Here is a 21,977-nt window from a genome sequence, read left to right on the forward strand (position 1 = left end):
TAGGAGAAAAGATCAGAGCATTCGAATTCTAATCAAATGTTAAGTGGGCGATGATTAGTATAGAATAATTATTTAAACATCGTTTAAGAAAATCTTGCAAGCCACAATTCTCTTTTTAGGAAAAAAGATCACTAACCCTAACTACATAGTGTGGTTTGGGTAGTCTATATCTTACTTTAACTATCTTGACAAAGGAAATACAAGGTCTTCAAAGTTTAACGCAAAAGAATAATAAGAAAGTTTACTATAAAAATAATACGAGTAAATTAATGCATCGAAGTACTGCAAAAAAAAAAAATGTCTTGTTCAAGCATCCTGTAATACTCCAAAGCAACTTTTATTTTTCTTGAGATTACTTCACTTTATGATATGCGACAAAGAGACAGTTACACTGAAATTAACACAACCAATGAGGCAATATCAAAGAAATTAAAAATGTTGCTTCTGAAACAACCAAAAGAATGGCATACCTCGACCTTCTGGTAGGTGTTTGTGAGCAATGCAACAAGCATGTTTACCAACATAATAACTGAGAGAATCAAGAACAAGACGTACAGAACACCAACTACGGCTGAAGACAACTCCCCATGAGATCCCATGGTCTCAAGATTAGTGAGGCCAAAGACGGACCATACAAGATGTGTGGAGGCTTTGACTAAGCTGAAAAAATAAAATAGAGCACCTAGATTTTCGGCCACTTTTCTACTTAATTTTCCAAATAGAAGGACACTTCAGCTATTGCTTGTAAGGGAATTCTTTTTTTTAAATTTGTATCAGCGAATGGTTTTTACTTTAGAGCGGGAAGTGGTAGACGGACCATACAAGATGCATGGAGGCTTTGAATAAGCTGAAAAAATAAAATAGAGCACCTAGATTTTCGGCCACTTTTCTACTTAATTTTCCAAATAAAAGGACACTTCAGCTATTGCTTGTAAGGGAATTATTTTTTAAATTTGTATCAGGGAATGGTTTTTTCTTTAGAGCGGGAAGTGGTATGTTCATGCTCCCTTGGAAACTTACATTTGATGTTGAAATGAACCAGAAGACTGTCGCATCTTTGAATTCTGAGTATTCGCAGTGGCAGTAGCTTTGATCTTTAATGTGCACATTTTAATTCCTAAAGATCATAACTTACCAGGCTGCTCGTCCTTCTGCGCAAAAGCTGTCATAGAGAGAAACCAAGTAATCAGAATTGAGAAAAATTGATTTAAATGACGAGGATTAACTTGAAAAGATACAAAATGTTCTGTCGTTTGTTTGGTTGATATTTCAAAATTGATAGGGAGTGATTTAGAAACGGTAGTACAAATGATCTTAAAAAGCAATCCGACATAAGGAAAAATCATGATCAACTAACGAGGCAGTGGAGTTCACTAACCCGTCAAAGTGAGTCCCGTTGATCTTGTTTTCGCCTGTGGGAATTAGGTAGGACATCTCCGCAGTGTAGATCATGGTGATAGCCACAGAAAATGCCACAATAACGAAAAAGAATTGGATTAAAATAATTGCTAAGTCGATGCACATTCGAAACAGAGCCAGTTGAAGAGGTCCGACTGTTTTGTTTACTTCCAGAATACTGGAGAACCTTAGTACAAGGAGCAGGGTGGTAATACCATAAAAGTAGTTGACGACTTCCAGTAGTCGGTTATGGTACGGATCTCCTCCGCGGCTAATCGAAATGATTCGGAGAACCAATATTAGTGCGTGCAGGGAGAGAGTCATTACATCCACGTAATTCCACATATTCCTGGAAAGAGAAAAAGAATTGATGGCCACGTTTTCTTTTCGTCGAATATAAACATATATTTGCAATGATATTGTCAATGAAAGAAAGGAGAGTTACTGAAAAGCGAAAAGGCGTTTAGCGACAACGTTTTAGAGATGTTGCTTCCAAATCGGCTTTCCATCTGTTTTCGTTATATCAGTAAATAAACATAAAAGAAGAATAAAAGAAAACCTGCTGTCTTACGGATGACGTTATGTTTTCGAATCAATATATAGCATTTTCAATCAATCTGCAACATCTTCATTGGACAGCTAAAGTGAATGTCGCATGGTCTTTGATTACCAATTTGAAACTTTTTTAACAGATGCTCGTTTTACGAACTTTGCAAAAGAATTGTTAACATGTATTAACAAGACAAAGTAAAGAATATAAAAAATGAAAACAGAAGGAAAGCAAAGAAACAAAGAAATAAAAGAAAAAAAGTAATAAAAACAAAAAAAAAAAAAAGAATTTTTGTTACCGTAGATACACTTTAGATTGAGATGTTCTGTACTGTTGGAACTCTGTGAACAAAGAGCCAACATAAAATATCAGAATTAGGTATTCCTCTGTCCTTGGCGAAACAGAAGATGGTAGGATGGAAATTTTAACGTGCAGCACTATGAAGACGAACTGACTGAGCTTGTCCTTCAAAAAGATTACGAAAGGTGTCGTCAAGTAGCTTAGGTACTTATCTGCAAAAAAGAAGAACAATTTGGAAAGATATTTTCCTTCTGCGAAAGACTGGATTCTTGGAAGTTAAATAAAGCCTTCCCAAAGCCTTCAATTCTTAGTTTTAAATATGAATTAAAAAGACTTCCAGGGACACATATAAATAGCGGCGGAATCTACGTTTAGTCACGCATTTGTACCACTGCAGAATTGTTAAGTATCCGCATTTCATCCCCGGGAATAATTACAATAATTTCTTTAACTTTAATCTCCACTTTCAAACAAACCAATAAACAAAGGATTTCTATGACTTTTTATCATTTCTAGAGAAGGCAGACTCAACACAAGCTCATTCCCTCCATCAACTAAACTCTTGAGTGACTTTCTTTTACGCTTATCACTGTATAAAGAACATACAGACCTCTTCTCGTAGTCTTAGTGCCAGATTTCTGATCCATGTAGAATACATATGTGATGAGTGGACTTAGAAAAGGAGTCAAAGTCGTCTCGAGTATGGTGAAAACGTACAGAAAAACAAGCTTCCATCCTTCAAGGTACTGCGACGGCAAACCATAGTTCCATCTCTGGTTCACCAATCTGTACGTCAGTGGATGCGAGACAAACTGCCAAACATTGAGATTTATAAAATTAGATAATGCGCTGTTTTCAGTTGAAAGAAAACTAAGAGTCATTTTGGATGTTCTTCTACACCTTTCCATTTCTTTATGAGCACGACTGCTTTTCTTTGCGGCAATCTTAAGCCTGAACTCGGTTATTTATCAAATTTCTGAATTGAAAAATTGGCATTAGATATTGCTTGCATATACTCAACAGCACTAACAACAACGCCGGATGAAAGAAACTGCAGCTTGGATAATAACAAGGAAGACACATCAATGAAAAGATTTCATTAACCTTCTTCTGTTCGTGGCCTATTGCTGACTCTGTTATACTATCAAGTAGACATGCATATGTATCCATATTTTCTTTTTCGTGAATATCAATGGATATTTCTTCCTCAGTGTTGACCTGGTCCATTAGTGTAACAGAAAAGTCCTCGACCTTTTCTGCCAAATTGTTGAGAAGAACCACGTTTTCATTGCGCGTTTTGGCAAGTTCCCGTAGCTTTGCAGAAACCTGTTGTATTAAAAAACAAACAGTGTTTCAACTTTTATTAATGCAAGTGTTCAAAACCATTTTTACGTCGAAAGATTGACTGTGTATAATACACTCACCTCAAAAGCTTTTGTGACGGGATTTTGACACTGAAAAAGATTTTCGACTGTGATGGCTTCCTTGATCTTGTCAGCGGTCTCATTAAAGATGCGTGTAATTGTTATCTCAGCTGTTAGTAAATGAAATGCCATGCTTAGATTTTGAGCAACAATTTTTTTCCTTGACTGTACCTACTGCTTTTATGCTTTTAAATGATTCAAATCCTCTCAAGTTTTTAAATCAAGAGATCATTTCAGCCTTTATACATTTCTTCCCATTGGTGATATCATTGGAGGAAATCAATGCGAACAATTTTCAGTAATTTTCGCCTGAAACAAAGATTGATCATACGCCAGACCACTTCTGTTGGATAGATTCCGGTTCCATCCCAAAGGACTTAATGTACGGCAAACTCTGCCAAAGTGCTCATCCTTTGGGACTGCCATAGCTCCGCCATTGAGATTTTTACAAACGGGATAAGAAGCTACCAAGAGCCATAATTGGGACAATTATGGCTCTTGAAAGCTACCCAAGAAAGCCGTCACAATAAACAGTCGCGAATCCTGGAGTAAGGATTTGCCTTCAGAAGGCTGCGACCTCCAGAATTGAGCAACTCGCCGACAAGAAATCTAGGACAAAGACTAAATAAACATCTGCCAAGACGCCATCCTCTCTCCTCTCTAAAATCTGAGGAAGAGACTGCATTAGCAGAGTGAACCTTGATAACTACGACAGAAGGTGTACTGGCCACTAGACTGAACACCTTGTAATCATATAATCAGTGCTTCACAATCAGCTCCTGAGATGGACGCCCTATTAAAGGAGCATCTCAAGAGATATTCAAACTGACATTCAAACTAGATCCTAACACAACTATTGGGTGAGACTGATTTATGATTTATCGTAACTAGTGTCACTGTACACTCATTAATTATGAATTCACCTATTTCTCTGTTTTTGCTCATTTTTGGCCTCACAATTGGAAAGGGAACATTGATGAACCCGAGTGATTATCTTCCTTTCCAAACCAGAAAGAATCCATGAGACTTATCGAGGATTATACCTGGTCTGCAATGAGCAGATATAATCAAAATTCAGATATGATCTATGAGCTATATCATTCTCTTTACAAATTCAAACATTTTTGAGTAAAAGGCAGATTGTCAGTTAAGTGTCATACTGATTTATAACCATTCTCTTCATAACTTACAGTTAAACTTTAATCAGCTACAAAGGAAAATGAGATCATTACGTGAAATATCAGGTAAAAAGCTCAAATCAAAAGAAGGAAAACGCTAACCTTGTTCTGACGGATTTTCCTCTCGTCCATGAAAATGACGGCTCGTGAATTCTTGAGCGCTTAGTGGGGAATAATAAACCACGATTAACATTGAAACCATTTTATCAATTTGTGGAGATCCTCGTGAGGTTCTCACTATACCATAAACAGCCTGCGTTGTCGCAAACCCATATCCTTCTTTGCTATAGATTGTGAAGGATTGCAGAGGATGTTACTTTGTTACCAGGCGGTGCGCGCACTCTGATTGCGTTGCATCATGGTCGTAAAACAAAAATTGAGTCATTTGCACCTTGATGCGTTGGAGTGAACATCTCTGGTGGCAGGGAGATACGGCGTGAATATACGTGGATTGTAATGGGGATTCACTGTCTGTTGCTATTCCTTCGAAAGTTAAAGCGCAGCTCCTGTCATTCCTCCGTGACAAATTCGTTCTTAGGAGGCAACTGACGTTATTTAGAATGATTCGAAACTGCAATCTGCCTAAGAATCTCGACATAAATGGCAACAGTTGCACTCAACCCATGGCGGGATAAATAATTCCAAAGTCAGTAATTATATTCCTAGACGCGAGTTATTCAACTGTGAATTGACCCTTGACATACAAACGCATATTAGAGAGAAAGACCTTTTAATAGACGAACTTTTTCCACCGAGCGTAAATACAGGATTTATAAAAGGATAAGCCACACGCCTCCTACGAACGAATTTGTCGCGCTCCACGTTTAGTAAAAACGTACATAGTTTTAAAATACCCTTCGAGAATAGAGGAAACCTCTATGAGGGTTTTGAGAAACGTATCTCTGGAGTTATTACTTCAGGAGAAAAGTATACTCTGAAACAAAGAAAATAGCGCGCACAGAAGAAAATATTGCCTTTTGTAACACAATCTCATCTGGCTTTGCCAAACATGAAGAACATACAGATGAAGAATTATGACAACTCAAAACTGACCCTAATTATCAGATCACAAAGGAAAGTCATCTAAAGATATCCTAATAAGAGCAAAAGTTTGAGTGTAGAAGATTTAAAAGCCGCGCTAGCGAATGGTAGGAGACGCACAGGCCTATCAACACCTTTCAACGGTCGACTGCCTTTTGCTCTCCGGCTCTCCGACGTGTCGCCTCACGCAAGGTAGAGGTTTTCATGGATCAAGTGACTCTTTCCATTGCTCTGATTAAACTGTCCTTCATTCAATGATCAAGATAGAAGATTTACCACACAAAACTTGCGATTTTTTAATTTTCCTTCACTTAGGAAAGTAGATTTACACGACTGATAAATGCCCTTGCAGTAGTAACGCTATGTAACGTAGCACACTAAACACAACAATGGGCCTTTTCGCTCCACAAAAGGTTCTCAAACACTGTCACTTAAAATGCTTAAAACATTTGTACCATTGGAGCGCGTTTGAGCGCGTTTGGTCAGAGCTGTTGAAGAAGGATCAAAGTGACCATAAAAATCTTTAAAAGGCTTCAAACTACGACGTGCAACGAATTTGACCTGCTCGAAAACCAGTCTCAAATTACATGCTAAAATACGGTGCTTGCGTTTGTCCTTGAGAACGATATAATACGTGACAAATACGCACGAAAAATACTTCTACACGTTCAGAATATATCAAATTATATATTTACCTATAGTGAAAGGAAAAAGAAAAGGCCTAACGTTTACGGAATATTCAGTCATACTCTACCATTTCTACCGCTTTTACAGCCATATTAAAAATAACGCTACCACAATGCAATGCAATCGGAGTGTGCACACCGCCTGCTTGGTTACCATGCTCGTCTTACCTTGGTGAAGCCTCTGTGACTTTTCTCTGGACGAAGGTACTCATACGAGTAAAGACATCTTCTCTACTGCTACATTCCTCGACCGCCATCGTGATCTAGTTGTTTTATCTCAAAAGTGTTAGTGCCGAATTGTATGGAAAGGCTTGAACAGGTCGTCTTTTGCTTAAAGTTTACAAGGATGTCAAACGTTGAGTGTACATCAATGATGCGTCAAGTTTCCTCTGCACCCTGAAGCATGAAAATTGCAAGGATTAGGGTTACCACAAACCTCAGCGAGACTACGCTTGCTGAAAAAAGTGTTTCTTTTTTCGATGAAATTTACAATTGAATTAAATCAAGTGTGTAATGCAAAACCGTTTTTTTTTTAACCAACTTGTATTGAAGGATTTGTTTCCTTCAAGGGTTATTAAACGATTAGCTATCAAGGTCACGTGGAATGCAGGATTGTTTCTCAGTACGTTTTGACAAGGAAGGCAAATTATCTCTAGGTTTCGAACATATCTAATAGGCACATTCCAGAAGACTGTTTATGAATTTGAACAACGGGACGTGCAAGTTTTAAGTTTTATTTTCCTGGAGCTTAAAAATTCTCGTCAGCTTCTATTGTTCTTTTGGATGATTGTTGTAAGCACAGGTGTCCCAAGTTCACGTCTCGAGCAAAAGCGAAGGATTATTTCTTGAAAGCGTCACGCGTTGTATGATAACAAGAAAAACCGTGATGGCCAAGCAAGCCCAAAACAGCAGAAATCGCCAAAAAACACGATGGAAACACAAGGAATGAGCAAGTTTTATTATTCTAACGTGTAAAATACTCACATTTCGGAATATTTAGTGTATTAACTGGACCATATTTGGCTAAACTTCAGAATACCCGGCCACTGAAAAATCATTCATCAAATCCTGCCACCGCAGTACCGCAGTCGACATACTTTACCTAATATCTGCATTATATTAAACATCGTAGTTAGTATTGAGGTTCGTCTCTCGATACGAACGGATGCCGACGATATTAAACATCACAAAATATACCGCTTGCATATCCTTTACCTAATATCTGCATTATATTAAACATCGTAGTAAGTGTTGAGGTTCGTCTCTCGATACGAACGGATGCCGACGATATTAAACATCACAAAATATTCCGCTTGCATCATACGAGTTGGTGTTCATCTTTTTCTTCCTTGCTACCGTAGTCCCGCAGTCGATAGAGGTTTCCCGCATGACGCCACGTTTCCATAGAAACGCATTGACGGCCATCTTGAAGGTCATCCTCTCGCGGAAAACATAAGACGAACCGAAGGGCTGAAGTAAAGATGGTCAATTTTTGCTTTGTTGTCGGTTGCTCCAACCGCTCAAATCGCGACAAGAAGGGATATTATTGTTTCCAAAGTGTTATCGTCCATCAAGGAGAAAAAGCGCTCGATCTTTCGTCTAAAAGACTCAAATCGAAATCCTAAGTAGTCCTTATTAAAGCACTGAAGGCTTTCTCAATGTTAAGTCTTGCCAATCAGGACTTATCTGTTGTTCAAAGTGAGTAATATTTCATTTGTGGCTTTCCTGAAATTGTAGTTTCTGGTATTGTAAACCAGAATAGTTTACATGCAAACTGTTTCTCTGGAGTAAGTTTGACTTTTAAGGTTTTTTGAGATAGATGTGAACATTGAAATTACCAGATCATCAGAGCATACCCATTGAAGCACTTAAAACTTTCTCGATGGCACATCGAAGGTTGGCAGCTGGCAAAATGGCACATCTTGCCAGTCAGTGCTTCTCTGGTGTTCGGAAGTGAGTAATGTTTCATTTGTGGCTTTCTCGAAATTGAACTTTCTAGTATGGGAAACCAGAATAGTTTGCATGCAAACTTTTTCACTGGAATAAGTTTGACTTTTAAGGTTAATTGAGATTGATAAACCTTGAAATTACTAGTTAATTGGAGCATATACCCATGGAAGCACATTGCATTGCAGTGTCGTGGGGACTTGTATACAAGTCAATGCATATTAGAATTAAAAATTTATATAGCTTTGGGAGGGAGTGAGCCCTGCCCCTCTTGTGTCTGGTTTATTTCATTTTCAGGGGCAGAATTTTTTGTACCAGAATATCACCTGTTTTGTTTTGTTTTCTATTTGGGGTTGTGTTTCCATGCATTTCCCATAAATATCAATGCACTGATTGTGTACTTTACTGTAAAATTTAATTATTGGGAGTGAATGAATTATTATTGTTATTTGGAGCAGTATTGATGAGTGTGACTTCTATTTTTTAGGGACTGTGTAATTTGGGCTCCAGCAAATGGTGGTGTAACCCAGTGTTTTCTTAGAGGCAACACAAAGGCTGCCAAAAATAAAAAATAAAAAAAAACCTACTAGTAGTGCTCCTTGAGCTGTTGCAAAGTGGCTGCTCTTAATGTGACACACATGAATGCAGTGTAGCCCTATTTTTCTAGGTAATTACTGTAAGGGTCCAACTATTTTGTTCTTTGGGGAAGGGGTTGGCAATTCATTTTGGCAAGGATGTTTTACCTGAACCACTTGGTGGGTCATTTTGGGTTGTTGTGTAACCCAATGTTTCCTAATAGACCTGATATATTAAGGGTCTACCCATCAGTGTATTACACCCGAGTGATTTCCTAGAGCTGGCTCATCACTTATAGTGATGTATCTGGTCTACAAACATTAATATCAAATTTCTTTTGATGTTCCATCAAATTTTTCCAACCTTTGAACAAAAGAAATCATTGTTTCAAGAGCCAACTATGTGGTAAACCAATGAGAAAAATTACTATAAGAGTTAACGTCGCTATATCAAGGAAAACCAGTTCAGTTGAAAATATACCCATTTCGAGGGAGAAAAACCATCAAACATTTTTGGATTGTAGGTTGTCAAAGCGCTCTAAACTTACAATTGATCTTCTAAAGGATTTGCAGCCACTCAGCTAGCATTATTGGGAAGCAATACAAAGTACCCTTTGGCTAGAATTCATGGCCTAAAATTTCGTTTGCAAAATCTAAAGAGAAGAAATTTTTTTTTAAACTGTCTTCATATACATCCTAATTTTTTCGTCCAGTGAATTTAGGACTAGATGGTTCACGAGGTCCACGTAAGTTATCGGTGGAAAATCTCTAACATTTGACGATCATTCCTTATTTGCGATCTCAAACGGATCAATGTTGTCTATTCAAGCTACTTTTTTGCAAATAGTTCTCTTTATCGCGCGGATCGAGCGTTGAAAAGTAAGTTTTTTTCGCAGACATGGTCAGAATTGCTTGTTAACATTGGAAGACCTGACCTTCAAGATGGCGACCAACATGGTTGCTACGGCATACGTGACGTCAGCGGGAAACCTCTTTTGGCTAATTTTCCTGTATTTCATATCTTTTAAGCTTCCACATAGTTAATTACAATGCTTTATTTCAGGATATTTTGAAACACTCACAACCCTCGGGTTAGGGTTAGGGTTTTGGGTTAGGGTTAGGTTTTAGGCTTTTAACGTATTTCCTTTTAGGGTTTTAGCGTATGGCAATTTAGTTTAGAGCTCACTTTATTACTTATTCAAGGACTGCGGTACTGCGGACCGTGGTAGCAGTTCAGTTTAACACCTAGTTTAATCCTTATTCATCCACGGCGGGAGTGCGGACCGCGGTAGCACGTCGCTTGAAAAGTTAATACTTATTCATCGACTGCGGGAGTGCGGACCGCGGTAGCACTTGAGTTTAAAAATTAAATTACTACATATTCATCTACTACGGTAGTGCGCATAGCGGTAGCACTTCATTTGAACGCTTCATTTTATACATATTCATCCACTTCGGTACTGCGGACCGCTGTAGCTCTTCAGTTTAAAAATTAGTTTAATACTTATTCATCGACTGCGGGAGTGCAGACCGCGGTAGCACTTGAGTTTAAAAATTACATTACTACATATTCATCTACTTCAGTACTGCGGATAGCGGTAGCACTTCATTTTAGAGCTTCATTTCATACATATTCATCCACTTCGGTACTGCAGACCGCGGTAGCACTTCAGTTTAAAAATTAGTTTAATACTTATTCATCCACTGCGGGAGTGCGGACCGCGTTATCACTTGACTTTATAAATTAGTTTACTACTTATTTATCGACTTCGGTAGGGCGGACAGCGGTAGCACTTCATTCTTTATCTTAGCAAGTACATTTTATTTGTTAGCCGACTTCGGACTGCGGACCACGGGAGCACTCGATTTATAAAGGGCGTGAGTGGCCGGGTATTCTGAAGTTGCTCCTCATATTTTATTTCCCATACTATTCCTTATAACGCATTTAAATTCTCAAACGGTTTCTCGCGTAACTTAACACCGCGTGACGATTTCAATAAATAATCCTTCACGTGTGCTCGAGAAGTGAACTTGGGACGCCTTTGTTGTGAGTAGAAATTTTCAAGCGTTGTGATTTTTTAACAATCAAGTGATCGGAGATCATGATTTGCATCCTTTATACTTTCATGAACTTGAACCTAGCTTAGCTTGAGCATGAAGTATTGATATATTTTTAAAATACCTTTGCATTAACAAATGTTAACAAAAGGCACGAACGTAACTTCTAAGGATGTCATCTTGTCACTGTTAATAACGATAATTGAACTAAGTGGAGTGCAATTTGGACTGAAATCATATGCATGATTTCAAAATCGAACGAGCGCGCAGCGCAAGTTCGATTTGAAATCACAAGACTTTTTTTTGGTTAGTATGATCAGACCAAAATTGCACGACACGAGCAATTACCACTTTATTACATCCATTTTGAAATCGCCCAAATACAGGACTTGGTCAATTCAAATATTTTATTGATGCAGTACTGAGCCAGTTTTTAAATAAAAAGTGGAACCTGAAACGCTTTTACATCTTATTTTGTGCAGTAAATGGCTTGAACCCGGGGGTAACATATGAAGGTGTAGTCTGATCGTCCGGGTGAGTGTAGTCCTGAGAAGGACTGTTGTCGGTGGTAGTGACTGACGTTTCGAAAACCTGTGCGGAAGTCATCATCAGAGTCAAGTGAATGATTGTTGTCAGTAGAATGTTCTTATTCCAGTTTGTGTGAAATGATCGGCTGATTTTGCCGTGATGTTATTGGCTGTAAGACTCAAGTGACGTAAGTCGGTCGTGATTGGTGGTGATCACGGCCTTGTTCCGGCCGGGCTCAAACTTAAGCCCCCGTTGAACACACAGGAGGCCATCTAGATCGTCAAAGCCACCTGCAGACGACTGGTCAAAGCGCGGATAAATGATTGCCACAGAAGACTCAATCGCCACAGAAACAAACTACGACAACTACACGACCAACTGAAACAAGAAGAGCAGTCTGGTCATCCCTCAAGAATTCATGACTTTTTCAGGGGCGTAGCGTAAGATTTTGAAGATGTACGCACAGCACGGAAATTCGGAGCGCCGAAGGTGCCCCAAACTAGGGGTATCTGGGGGCATGTTTCCCCAGAAAATTTTAAAATTTATAGTCTCGAAAATGCCATTTCCAACTATTTCCGCGGAACTTTTTTTTATAAATAAATGCGACGGAAAATGCAGTAGTTGGTTGTTTATTTTACCCATCTCTAGAGTTTTAAAGCTAAAAGGGTGTTGGCTTCCTAAGTCTAGGAAGCCAAATAACGTTTCTTGTCGTGTATGAATTAATGAAAAGGTACTGGAAAAACAAACACACACACGCCAGTATAATTCGAAATGTAAAAATCGGTCCTGTTTTATGGTAACTGTAACGAATTGAATGCTATAAGGGAATTAAAAAAATTTTTTTCGAGATTTCAGCTGTACGCATAGGCGTACATGTGTATATGGACGCTACTCCCCTGTCTTTACTTCTTTTTCCTGTAGGACTTTTCATTTTTCTTGCGAGCTGGCTTATAGAGACATTTTAAGAACGAAGGTGATTCGGTGTAAACGTTATATTAAAACTACTTCAGCTACACCCTCTCGCACAAATAGCTGAAATTCAATGTTTATGAGCTTTGCATAATTCATGTTTTCATAGTCTGTTTTTGTTTCATCAAATATTTGTGAAGGTTTTTCAAGGAATTACACGTAAGAAAACGTTCCTCATACCACATACAGTGCGTAAAAAAGATTTTTCGGAAGTACCTTCTTTTGAAAAACTCGATTAATCGGTGCTTTTGCGCTTCACTGTTAACTATACTTTTTTTGATGCCAGCTGTTCCAATTCTTAGTACTTTGAGCCTCAATGGCCTCATTTATTCGAAATGAAGGAACACTAACGCCTTATGTATATACTTCATGAATAATTGACTCTAAACAAGAGAGTGGTATTGATCCAGGGGGGTTTCATTTTATATATTTCCCCAATTAGCAACGTTTCTTTTGTTGGCATCGTGAGGTTAATTTGAACTTTTACGACTTATTTGTTGATACTGTCATAGTTCCTTTAAAAAAATTGTTTTATCCAATGTTAAAACTCTCTACATACCCGATGAAGTTTTTCAAATGCTTTTGTTTTCGGGGACTTATTTATATTCTGACAACTATATGATCGGGTTTGTGAAAGCTAAAGGTTGTTTTTTAACTCCCAGCATGAGTTAAAATTAATTTCAGGGGTGAATATTTTGTACTGATTTAAATTATTAATAACTACACGAAGCCATCGTCACGCGGAAAGTTTAAAATAAAGAAATAAGTCGCCTCAGACATTAGTCCTTAAACTTTTCTTTTAATGTATATATGTAAGGACGTAGCGTTTGTTTAGTAAAATACCTAGACATTGAAATCTGCCTTTTATCGTCGAATTCAAGTTCAAGTTCTTTGTGATAAAAATGAAAAAGAATTGGGTGCACCTGGTTAATGGGAGAGAGGTTACAAAATAAATTTGGAGTGCTGCGTTGTAACCCGAGTATTAATATCAAACAGAACCACAAAAGAAAAAATCAATAGACCACTTTCATAAATGGCTGCCGGATTAATATTCTTCTGTTTAAATTTAAGTTAGCCCTACTGGCCTCGTTCTCCAGTACAAAATTCAAAAGAATACATTATCTCAAGCGAGGCCAGTAGGTCTAATTCAAATTTAAACAAAAGAATATTTATACGGCAGTCATTTATGAAAGTGGTCTATGAGCTAAAGACTATATCCCGATGCGTCTAAATCGCGTCCAATTTAAACCAAGGTTCGAGACATGATAGACGCCTAGTCCCTTCTTTTCAAAATTGTGCCATGATTTACAACTTCAGCCTTAGGGCGCTATAATACTTTTAAATTTCTCGAATAGTCTGAGGTTGTCAGACGCTTAACTTAAATTAGAGATGGAAAAACTGTTAACGAAGATGGAATATGAATTATGATGATTTAAAGAACTCATGAACAATGTCGTCTTTTCAATTGTTTTTTCATTTTACGATAGGTACAACAAATTTTGGTAGAGAAAGCGGCCTTTTAGCGGGAGACCTGAAAAAAGCGGTTATATATATCCACTAGCCGCGGATATCGAGGACGTCTAAAAAAGGCTGACCAAAAATATAAAATTCAAACGATTTGATGAAAAATCTTGGGTAACGTGATGTTTTCGTTATTCGGTTTAAAGCCTCATAGGTGTTAATAGGTTCTTTAAAAAAGACAAGTCGGTATTGAAAATACAAGCCTTGTTTACTCAGGTTAAACCGTTAAAAACTAAATTTTCTGAACAGAATCATGCAAACTTGATCCATTCTGCTTTTTAACCCTAGGCGTTGGCCATTTTTCTTTAATCTACTCCAACCACAACATATCATAAAAAGCCTTCAAGACCTGAACAAGCGTACAGCGAAATGCTTTTCACATTTCTATGCATGACGTACACACATCTTTACCATAGTCTGAAGCGTACAGCGAAATTTTTTTCACATTTCTATGCATGACGTACACACATCTTTACCTAGTCCGAATCTTCGAGTTGCTTGAATGTCGTTAGTTTATCCATTTAAGCGGCACTAATCTCCTAAATTATATAGTCTATAATTTTCTTACCTTATCACAAGGATGAAATGTTTCCACAAGAGCACCGCTAAGAAATCTAGAGAAAACCGCTTTGCTATGCTCTTAAAACGTTTGTCAAAGTTTCTTTCCGCTTACGAATGAGGAGCGAAAAAAATTGCCATATACTCACCCATGGTGCTTAAACAGATGTCTGCCTTTGAGAAATTATCACAAATGTCAAGTTGTATTAAGCCCTCCAGTGGCGCAATTATCTGTTTGATTTATTCATATCAGTTTATATTATCTAGTATTTAATGATTCAAACCTTCTGGGTCCTTGAACATTTGGAGGATTCAGGAAATTTTACAACTGACGAAATGTACGAACTGACTTATCCTCTGACGTAACAATTCTCTATAAATGATAAATTTGAAAAAAAAGTACTAAGATATTTTTTAATAAGAAGAATGACAATCGTAGTTTTTGTCAATGTTAATGATATGCGCCATATGATATCGTGTTTTTACCGCAGGTCTTTCACACGCACCTGCCTATAATAAGTAAACTATGATACTTCGGCCACATCGATAATCAATGAATAGACTGTAATTTTGTGTTTAACAATAATTATGAATAACAATACTCAACCGTGGAACCCTCATCAGTTGGTAATTCATGTGAAATAGTTTCAATGCCATGTTTTGATGAAAGCAATTTCACTCCTATCGGGACAGTTTTCTCCCTTTTTTTTTTTGACCTATTATCTAAATTTAAGAAAATCTCCGTATAAACACGAACTAAATCAGTAATACATCTAGATCATAATGTATTTACATTCTGCTCACGTAGAAGATAGTGAAAGCGCGTTCATTACATTGTTATTAATCTAAGAAAAAGTTAATTTTGCTAGTCATAGAAAAACGTGATCTCTGTCAAATAAAAATCCCTTGCTATCGGACATTACATTTAAATTTGCCATAAGGAGGCGTCGCATTCTTTGAAACAATTTATCTCTCGGGTGAAATGTCACTCATACTGCAGTGCTGTTGTTTCACGATATCTCCAAGCTACCTTTCATTTTTTAGGAAGTTTGGCATTTTTCTTAATATAGTTTTTCTGACATATCCAGTATATTCTTTATATCCCTTTGCAAAAGATTAATGTTTTGTTTTTGTTGATCAATTTTGTTTGCAAATAAAGGTAGACTAGTTTTGTTAAATTTGTCGGTAAGCAGGTCAATGGACAAAGGCATTATTGAACAAGCGTGAGGTGAAGATGGCTAGATATTGGCCGAGTTATTTTTTTGCGAACGAGCTAGATCAATAAAGGATGATATATACTGACAAGAAACACGGAGTTCGCTTCAATAAGAATCAAGAATGAGTTATTTATTTTTAGAGCCAGAAAAAAGTCAACGCACGAGATTCGTTTTTGTTTTCCTTGTTTTACTGTTTTCCGCCGCCTTTTGAGACTGTATCGCCGACTTTGTCCCAAAATTACGAACCTTGTGTGTCTTTTCCACGCCGCATTTTCGTGGCTCTGCCTTCTATAGGAGGCGAGCCCGCATATGTTGTCGAGATGAGTGAATGATTGAGTGTAACAATAGAATTCCCATAACAATAGTTTCCCGGTGCTTATTGTTTCTTTATTCGGAGTATCCTAGAAGTTCGACATTCGAACTCCATACACAGTTGAGTTCTCTCCTTCGTGATTTCTGGTCGAGTGCCACCAGCACATTATGTTTCCTGTTCTTGCCGTGGCACTAATGAAGGCAGCTGAACGCGATAATCATCCCTCAATCATTTTAGAATTCCGCGCGATTTAAAACTCACAAGAGTTTTCCTTGTAGAAAATCTTGATAGGTGTGATCGGCAGGTCATAAAACTTAAGGGAAATTTTTTTTCTTTGAAGAGAGAGCATTTTACCGTTTAAATCAGCATATTATGTAGACCCGAAGTTTCTGCCGTACGTAAAACTTCGGTTTCCTTGCAGAAAAGATATGATCTGCACATCGTGGAAGGTTTAGGGACTTTTTTTTTTTCTTTGAAAAGAATGCATTTTACTGTTTGAATCAGCGACTTATACCTAATCGGGTTGCTAAATTTGCGAAGCGAGGAAGCTGCGAAAAACAATACCTTGAGTTATTCAACAGAATGAAAGAATAGATGAACGGTGGATCGGCGGAATAACGGGAAAAGGGAATATCCTAAAAAGCAAAATGCCTTTACTGTATGAAACAAAAGCCTTGTAGTAAGATAGGAAAACTATCGACAGTTAACAGACGAAATTAAAAGAAGCATCGGGAATCATGCATTGTTGGAGCCCAGAGGATAGGGGAACCTTGAGGCTTCCGACCTAGCTCCTTCAAATCATTATTTTATTACTGTTGTAATCATTGTTAATATTATTAAAAAACGGCATGCTACGGTGAAATAGGATACCTGTCGAAGTCGGTCTCGTGAAAGGTCACGAACGAATTTGTCAGCGTATCTAACAGTCATAATAGGCCTTTTGCAGCTGGGGTCACGTGATCAACTTTAGATATATATTATGGGATACAACTTGAAGAATACCAGAGATGGAAAGAGCATATCGAAAATACGAAAACGGCCAAGTTTGGGCCCCGGGAATTACAGAGCTTTGTTTTTACAGCGGTTTGAACTTTCGGAAAATTTAGAGGATTTGTATGGCAAAATGTTGCTAGAGAGCAAGGCCTTGCTCTCCAGCAACTTTTTCCATATAAACCTTCTTATTTATTAAAAAATTCAGAGTGTCATCAAATCTCATTTTTGAATAATGGAGGCCTCAAACTTGGCCATCTTGTTAGTTTCGAAATGCTTTTTCCTTTCTGAATTCGGCTAAGTTATAGCCCATAATTTCATGAAAAGTAGGTCACGAGATGGCTTAGCTGCAAAAGGCCTATTCTTCGTAATTCGTAATACGTAATTGCTACATCAATTTTCCACCGGTTAAGATTTGCGTTTACTTCATCGGTTAAGACAGCTCGCAAGGAGTCCCACACTAGCAGCGACTATTCATTGTGAGGGTTCTAAGCAAACACTGGCGAATCCACTCCTTCACCCTTGACTCATCCATCCACCTTTTCTTGTGGCAGGAAAATGGATATCCTAAAGCGGACTCCATAAGCTGTGAATAAAGGCTGATAGTTTCTAAAGAAACTGTTTGGCACTGCGTCGGTGGGGATAACGAAATAATTTGAATATATCAACAAAGTTGAAATGGTGGCCAATTTACCATTTCAACTTTGTTGATATATTCAAATTATTCCATAGGCTGTGGTGGTGTTTACCGTCGGAATATTACCTATATTACCTATAATACAGCATCAGTAATTTTCGGCGCGGCAGTAAAAAAATCAGAAATTTAGTTTTACCTCTTTGCCCTTCTGGCCGACAGCTCTTAATTTAATAATAATAAGTTCTTATATAGCGCATTAAAATTGAACTCTATGCGCTGGTTTCCCGCATCTTGCGATGGGTTTGCTAAAAATCAGATAGATAGATAGATAGATAGCTTTATTAGGAAGTAAAATCATTGCAGCTTCCGGGCCGGCTGAAATACGACTTACTTTACAATGGGAATAAATTATCTCTTACTCTAAGATAACTACAATAAGAACCGCAAAGTGTAATCTACAATAAAATACAATAAGAGAAGTATAAAAAACCAAAATACAATTAATTAAGATAGCCACTAATAATTAAAACTGTTCGCCATGATAAAGGTGTTTTTGAACCTAGTTGTCTTACAAATCGGTAGCTTGAAGTATCTCTGGCTGCGGGTGTGATAGGTGGACTCGTTGCGTTGAGGCAGCAGATCATGGAGCTTGTGGTTTTCGTCCCTTACAATCTGATCAAATAGAGCATCACACAGGATCTTCCTCCTCTCGTACAGTGACGTAATGTCAAGAGCTACTAGAGCTCAGCAACTTGATCACAAAATAAGAATAAATTCCTTATTCTTTCTGACAAGTTTCATTCCTATTTCTGTCGTAAAAGTAATATCAGTTATTGAGCCAGGCGTAAAAAAAAACAAAAACTCTCTTTGAGTGTTCTCCCAACATCCCGTCTAGTTAATGACGCCGATGAATCGATAGAAAATGCAGTTTTTCCTAAAATGATATATGCCAGACTCAACAAGCGCTCTGATTGGTCAAAAGATGTATCAAAAAACTAAAATACCTTCCTTTCCTGAGGAATGGCGTCGCGTGCTTAGCTTTCTCGGAAAGCCGCAAAACTCTTGAACAAAATTTTCTCTTTCAAATCGGCACTCTTAAACCCATAATTATTAACGAACGCTTTTTATGAGGGCCCGTTCTGGTCAAAATGGTGCATATAATTTTTAACTGTGCATAAATTAATTTTACACATTGATAGAACTAATATTTTGCGTTTCTAAAATATTTTATTTAACCGCCAAATTAATTTTATGATTCCTATTAATTACATTTTTAGAAGACGAATATTTTGTGTTTCTAATTAATTGTTTGTGTGTTTGGAATTAATTTTGTATGTTTCTCAAAATTCCTTTACCCATAACACCTTGCGGTAGTTCTCTACCTGTGCTGCCAAACAAAGATGGCGACGGCCCCTTCGATTCCCGAGCAAGTGAAAGAAATCGCACAAGCTGCAGTAGACAGTATTAATCAGCTAAGCTCGTTAATTGAGCACGGGCCGTTAACGACAAGATTTTCTAGTAACGAACGTCAACAAACAACATCGGAGATGACTTTCGTTCGCCAAACCCAGCCAGCTAATAGCGCACTAACAGAATTGCAGGGGAGGTTTCCGACAGTTTCAAGAGGAAGATACAGAAGGCCTTCTAATTCTAGCTCGCGGCCGTATCCAGTCCTTTAGAATGCAAGGCGTCCTGCTGGTCGATCGTTAACATCTGAGATAGTTTCTAAGGATGTTATGATACTAGAAATGGGAGGAGAGAAAATACCCACGAAAGCAGAAAAGCCTGATTTAGAGAGAAGTGGACGAATTATATCAGGCGTTGACATTGATAGAAAGTGGGATGCCGCAAAAATTCACAAAGAGTTAGCGCAACTATTGACAGGTGAAATGGAGGGCTTGTATTTCGAAATAGTAAAGAACTCTGGTGGTACTTTGCTAACACCAAACATCCAGGCAGGAAAAGAAATTGATTCAAAGCTGCTGCTGAAATCGATTGCTCCATCTGGCTGGATCTATTTCAGACTCCTGGAGGAATTGCTATCCATGATTGATCCCAGTCATAAATAACTAGAAGTTCCTGTGTTTGAATTCCCTGAATCTGACATGCTCTCAAGTGATGCTAGTGGTAGAGACGACTTCTCTCGACATATGTCTGACACCATTGCTGATAACTCTAATACAAATGTAGGATCAGTGTTCAGTACAAGTAAGAGTCAGCCACCCTCGAGTTCATTTGATATCCAGTCAGTAATCAAAGGTGCTAAAGATCAGGGTTTGACTGACCCTGTAGAAGTGCTTAAATTTCTGCAAAAACAGATTGTAACTGGCCGAGCCCTAGAAATTACAAGCTGCGAAGAAACCATTGAGGGAGAAACAAATTACATTACTTTTGACAGGGCAAATATATTAGAAACAACAATTAGTGAACTAGAATACATTACAAATTATAGACCCACATTTCAGGTGGACTTCATGGGAGAGGAATGTGTAGATCAGGGTGGGCCACGTAAGGAATGGATAAGACTAATGAATCAAGCCATTAAAGAAAAGTACTTTGGCCATGGCTTGAGGACATTATTAGCGCAAGATTACTATTTTGTTGGAGTGATGATGGCAGTTGCCATGCTTCAAAATGGACAGTTGCCTGTATTTGTAGAAGAAATCATTCTGCAGCAAATTGTTTCTTTAGGAGAGTGTTTTGACCCTTGTGTTTGTCAAATTAGGCATGGACTAGAAGAGCTTGGAATGTTGTCAGCTCTTCAGGAACTGCCAATGTTGGCTCATCTCCTGAGACCCCAAGCACAAGGTAAGTTGAGTGTACAAATGTTACTTCAGATTTTGAAGCCTAACTTTTCAGATGAGGGTTCTAATACCCTGAAAAAGGAAAAAGAAGTTCATCAACTCTTTGTCAAGTATGTTCGAGAAGTGGCAGCTTCTAGGAGGGTGTGTGGGCCGACTACCCTTAATTTGAGTCACATACTTCAATCTGCAACTGGTACAGCAGAGCAGCCTGTCCTTGGTTTCCGCCTTCCACCATCACTGGAGTTTATACTACCCTCAGAAATCGTGAAAGGTGCAAGTCAGGAAGGACTGAATGATGAGCAGAAGAAAGGAGAGAGTGATAAGCAGCAGGGATATCAAAGGGAAGAGCAGCACCCACCGGTGGAGGGTGGCTTCCTCCCTTTAGCTCATACCTGTACCAACTTGCTTGAAATTCCAAGGCCAACTGAGAAAGTTCCTCTGCCTCCTAGGGATAGATATTTTGCTCTGTATGACTTAGCATTTTCACAGTGTTACTTTGGCAAGAAGTAAATGGCCTACAGTCTATTGTTGATGTTGCCAGTTTTGACTTTAAAGTTGTAAGACTGCTAATGAGGTGCTGTTTTCCTTGACAAACATTGAGTTATGCAGGTTGAGTTCTTTTGGTCTTCATGGGTTTTTTTCAAATATATATTGATGGGTCTGTATACAAGCAATGTTGTCTTTCTTGTTGCCAGTTTGAGTTGTTAGGTTTGATTGACCTCAGTGCAATAATTACTCAAACTGAATGACGTTATTCATTTTATGTTGCTGTTAATAAAAGAAGATAACTAAATTAATGCAATAAATCAGTTCTGAGTTTTCTATGACTGATACTGTTATAATTTACGGATGAAAGCAATGATCTATCAAAATCAATTTAACAGAGCATCACCACTCAATTTTGTTGAAATCTATACCAGGGAAAGCCTGTGACTAGGGATAGTTAAACTTAATATTCCAATGATATAGATCGATTCTATCTATGATTTATAGATCTATCTATCTATGAACGATGTCGATAGCAAAAAAAGAGAAAGATATTAACAAAGTGAAGCATAAGTATGATGCAGATCCTTCGCAGTAGATAGCGCTATTAATGTAATAGCGAAAATCAGACATGAAAAAATCAGTCCTGTACGGGATTCGAACCACTGACCTCTGCGATACTAGTGCAGCGCTCTACCAATTGAGCTAACAAGCCGACTGGGAGCAGGCCGTTAAGTTGATTCGTAATAAACCCGTGACGATAAATCAGATAACGTCAATGAATATATGAAGTTCAT

The 21,977-nt window shown here is 38.0% G+C and overlaps 2 protein-coding genes and 1 long non-coding RNA gene across 3 annotated transcripts in view; 2 read left to right on the forward strand and 1 right to left on the reverse strand.

Moving 5' to 3' along the window:
* Positions 1 to 14,865, reverse strand: part of LOC148741549 (short transient receptor potential channel 5-like) — a 19,335-nt gene extending 4,470 nt beyond the window's left edge. Inside the window, exons 1-10 of the mRNA XM_088742122.1 lie at positions 14,744 to 14,865; positions 6,746 to 6,973; positions 4,953 to 5,011; positions 3,673 to 3,782; positions 3,353 to 3,574; positions 2,859 to 3,060; positions 2,247 to 2,460; positions 1,379 to 1,747; positions 1,136 to 1,162; positions 471 to 660 (exon numbers count right to left, since the gene is read on the reverse strand). Coding sequence (XP_088598248.1) covers positions 471 to 660; positions 1,136 to 1,162; positions 1,379 to 1,747; positions 2,247 to 2,460; positions 2,859 to 3,060; positions 3,353 to 3,574; positions 3,673 to 3,782; positions 4,953 to 5,011; positions 6,746 to 6,834 — 1,482 coding nt within the window. The 5' untranslated portion in view covers positions 6,835 to 6,973; positions 14,744 to 14,865. The remainder of the gene's footprint in view (positions 1 to 470; positions 661 to 1,135; positions 1,163 to 1,378; positions 1,748 to 2,246; positions 2,461 to 2,858; positions 3,061 to 3,352; positions 3,575 to 3,672; positions 3,783 to 4,952; positions 5,012 to 6,745; positions 6,974 to 14,743) is intronic.
* LOC148741550 (uncharacterized) lies at positions 7,603 to 9,167 on the forward strand. The gene is made up of 2 exons (XR_015996029.1): positions 7,603 to 8,275; positions 8,397 to 9,167. It is a non-coding gene; the product is annotated as an uncharacterized LOC148741550 (long non-coding RNA).
* Positions 14,866 to 19,995: 5,130 nt separating the features above from the next.
* Positions 19,996 to 21,605, forward strand: LOC148741551 (uncharacterized). The gene has a single exon (XM_088733904.1). The coding sequence runs from the start codon at positions 19,996 to 19,998 to the stop codon at positions 21,202 to 21,204; it is 1,209 nt and encodes a 402-aa protein (XP_088590030.1). The 3' UTR covers positions 21,205 to 21,605.
* Positions 21,606 to 21,977: the final 372 nt, after the last annotated feature.

Source organism: Stylophora pistillata, chromosome 1 (genome assembly GCF_964205215.1).
Source record: "Stylophora pistillata chromosome 1, jaStyPist1.2, whole genome shotgun sequence".
Classification (NCBI taxonomy): Eukaryota; Metazoa; Cnidaria; class Anthozoa; order Scleractinia; family Pocilloporidae; genus Stylophora; species Stylophora pistillata.

Bases quoted from the DNA above. Each gene is read 5' to 3' on its own strand.
- LOC148741551 (XM_088733904.1), top strand. From the start codon at position 19,996: ATGCTCTCAAGTGATGCTAGTGGTAGAGACGACTTCTCTCGACATATG.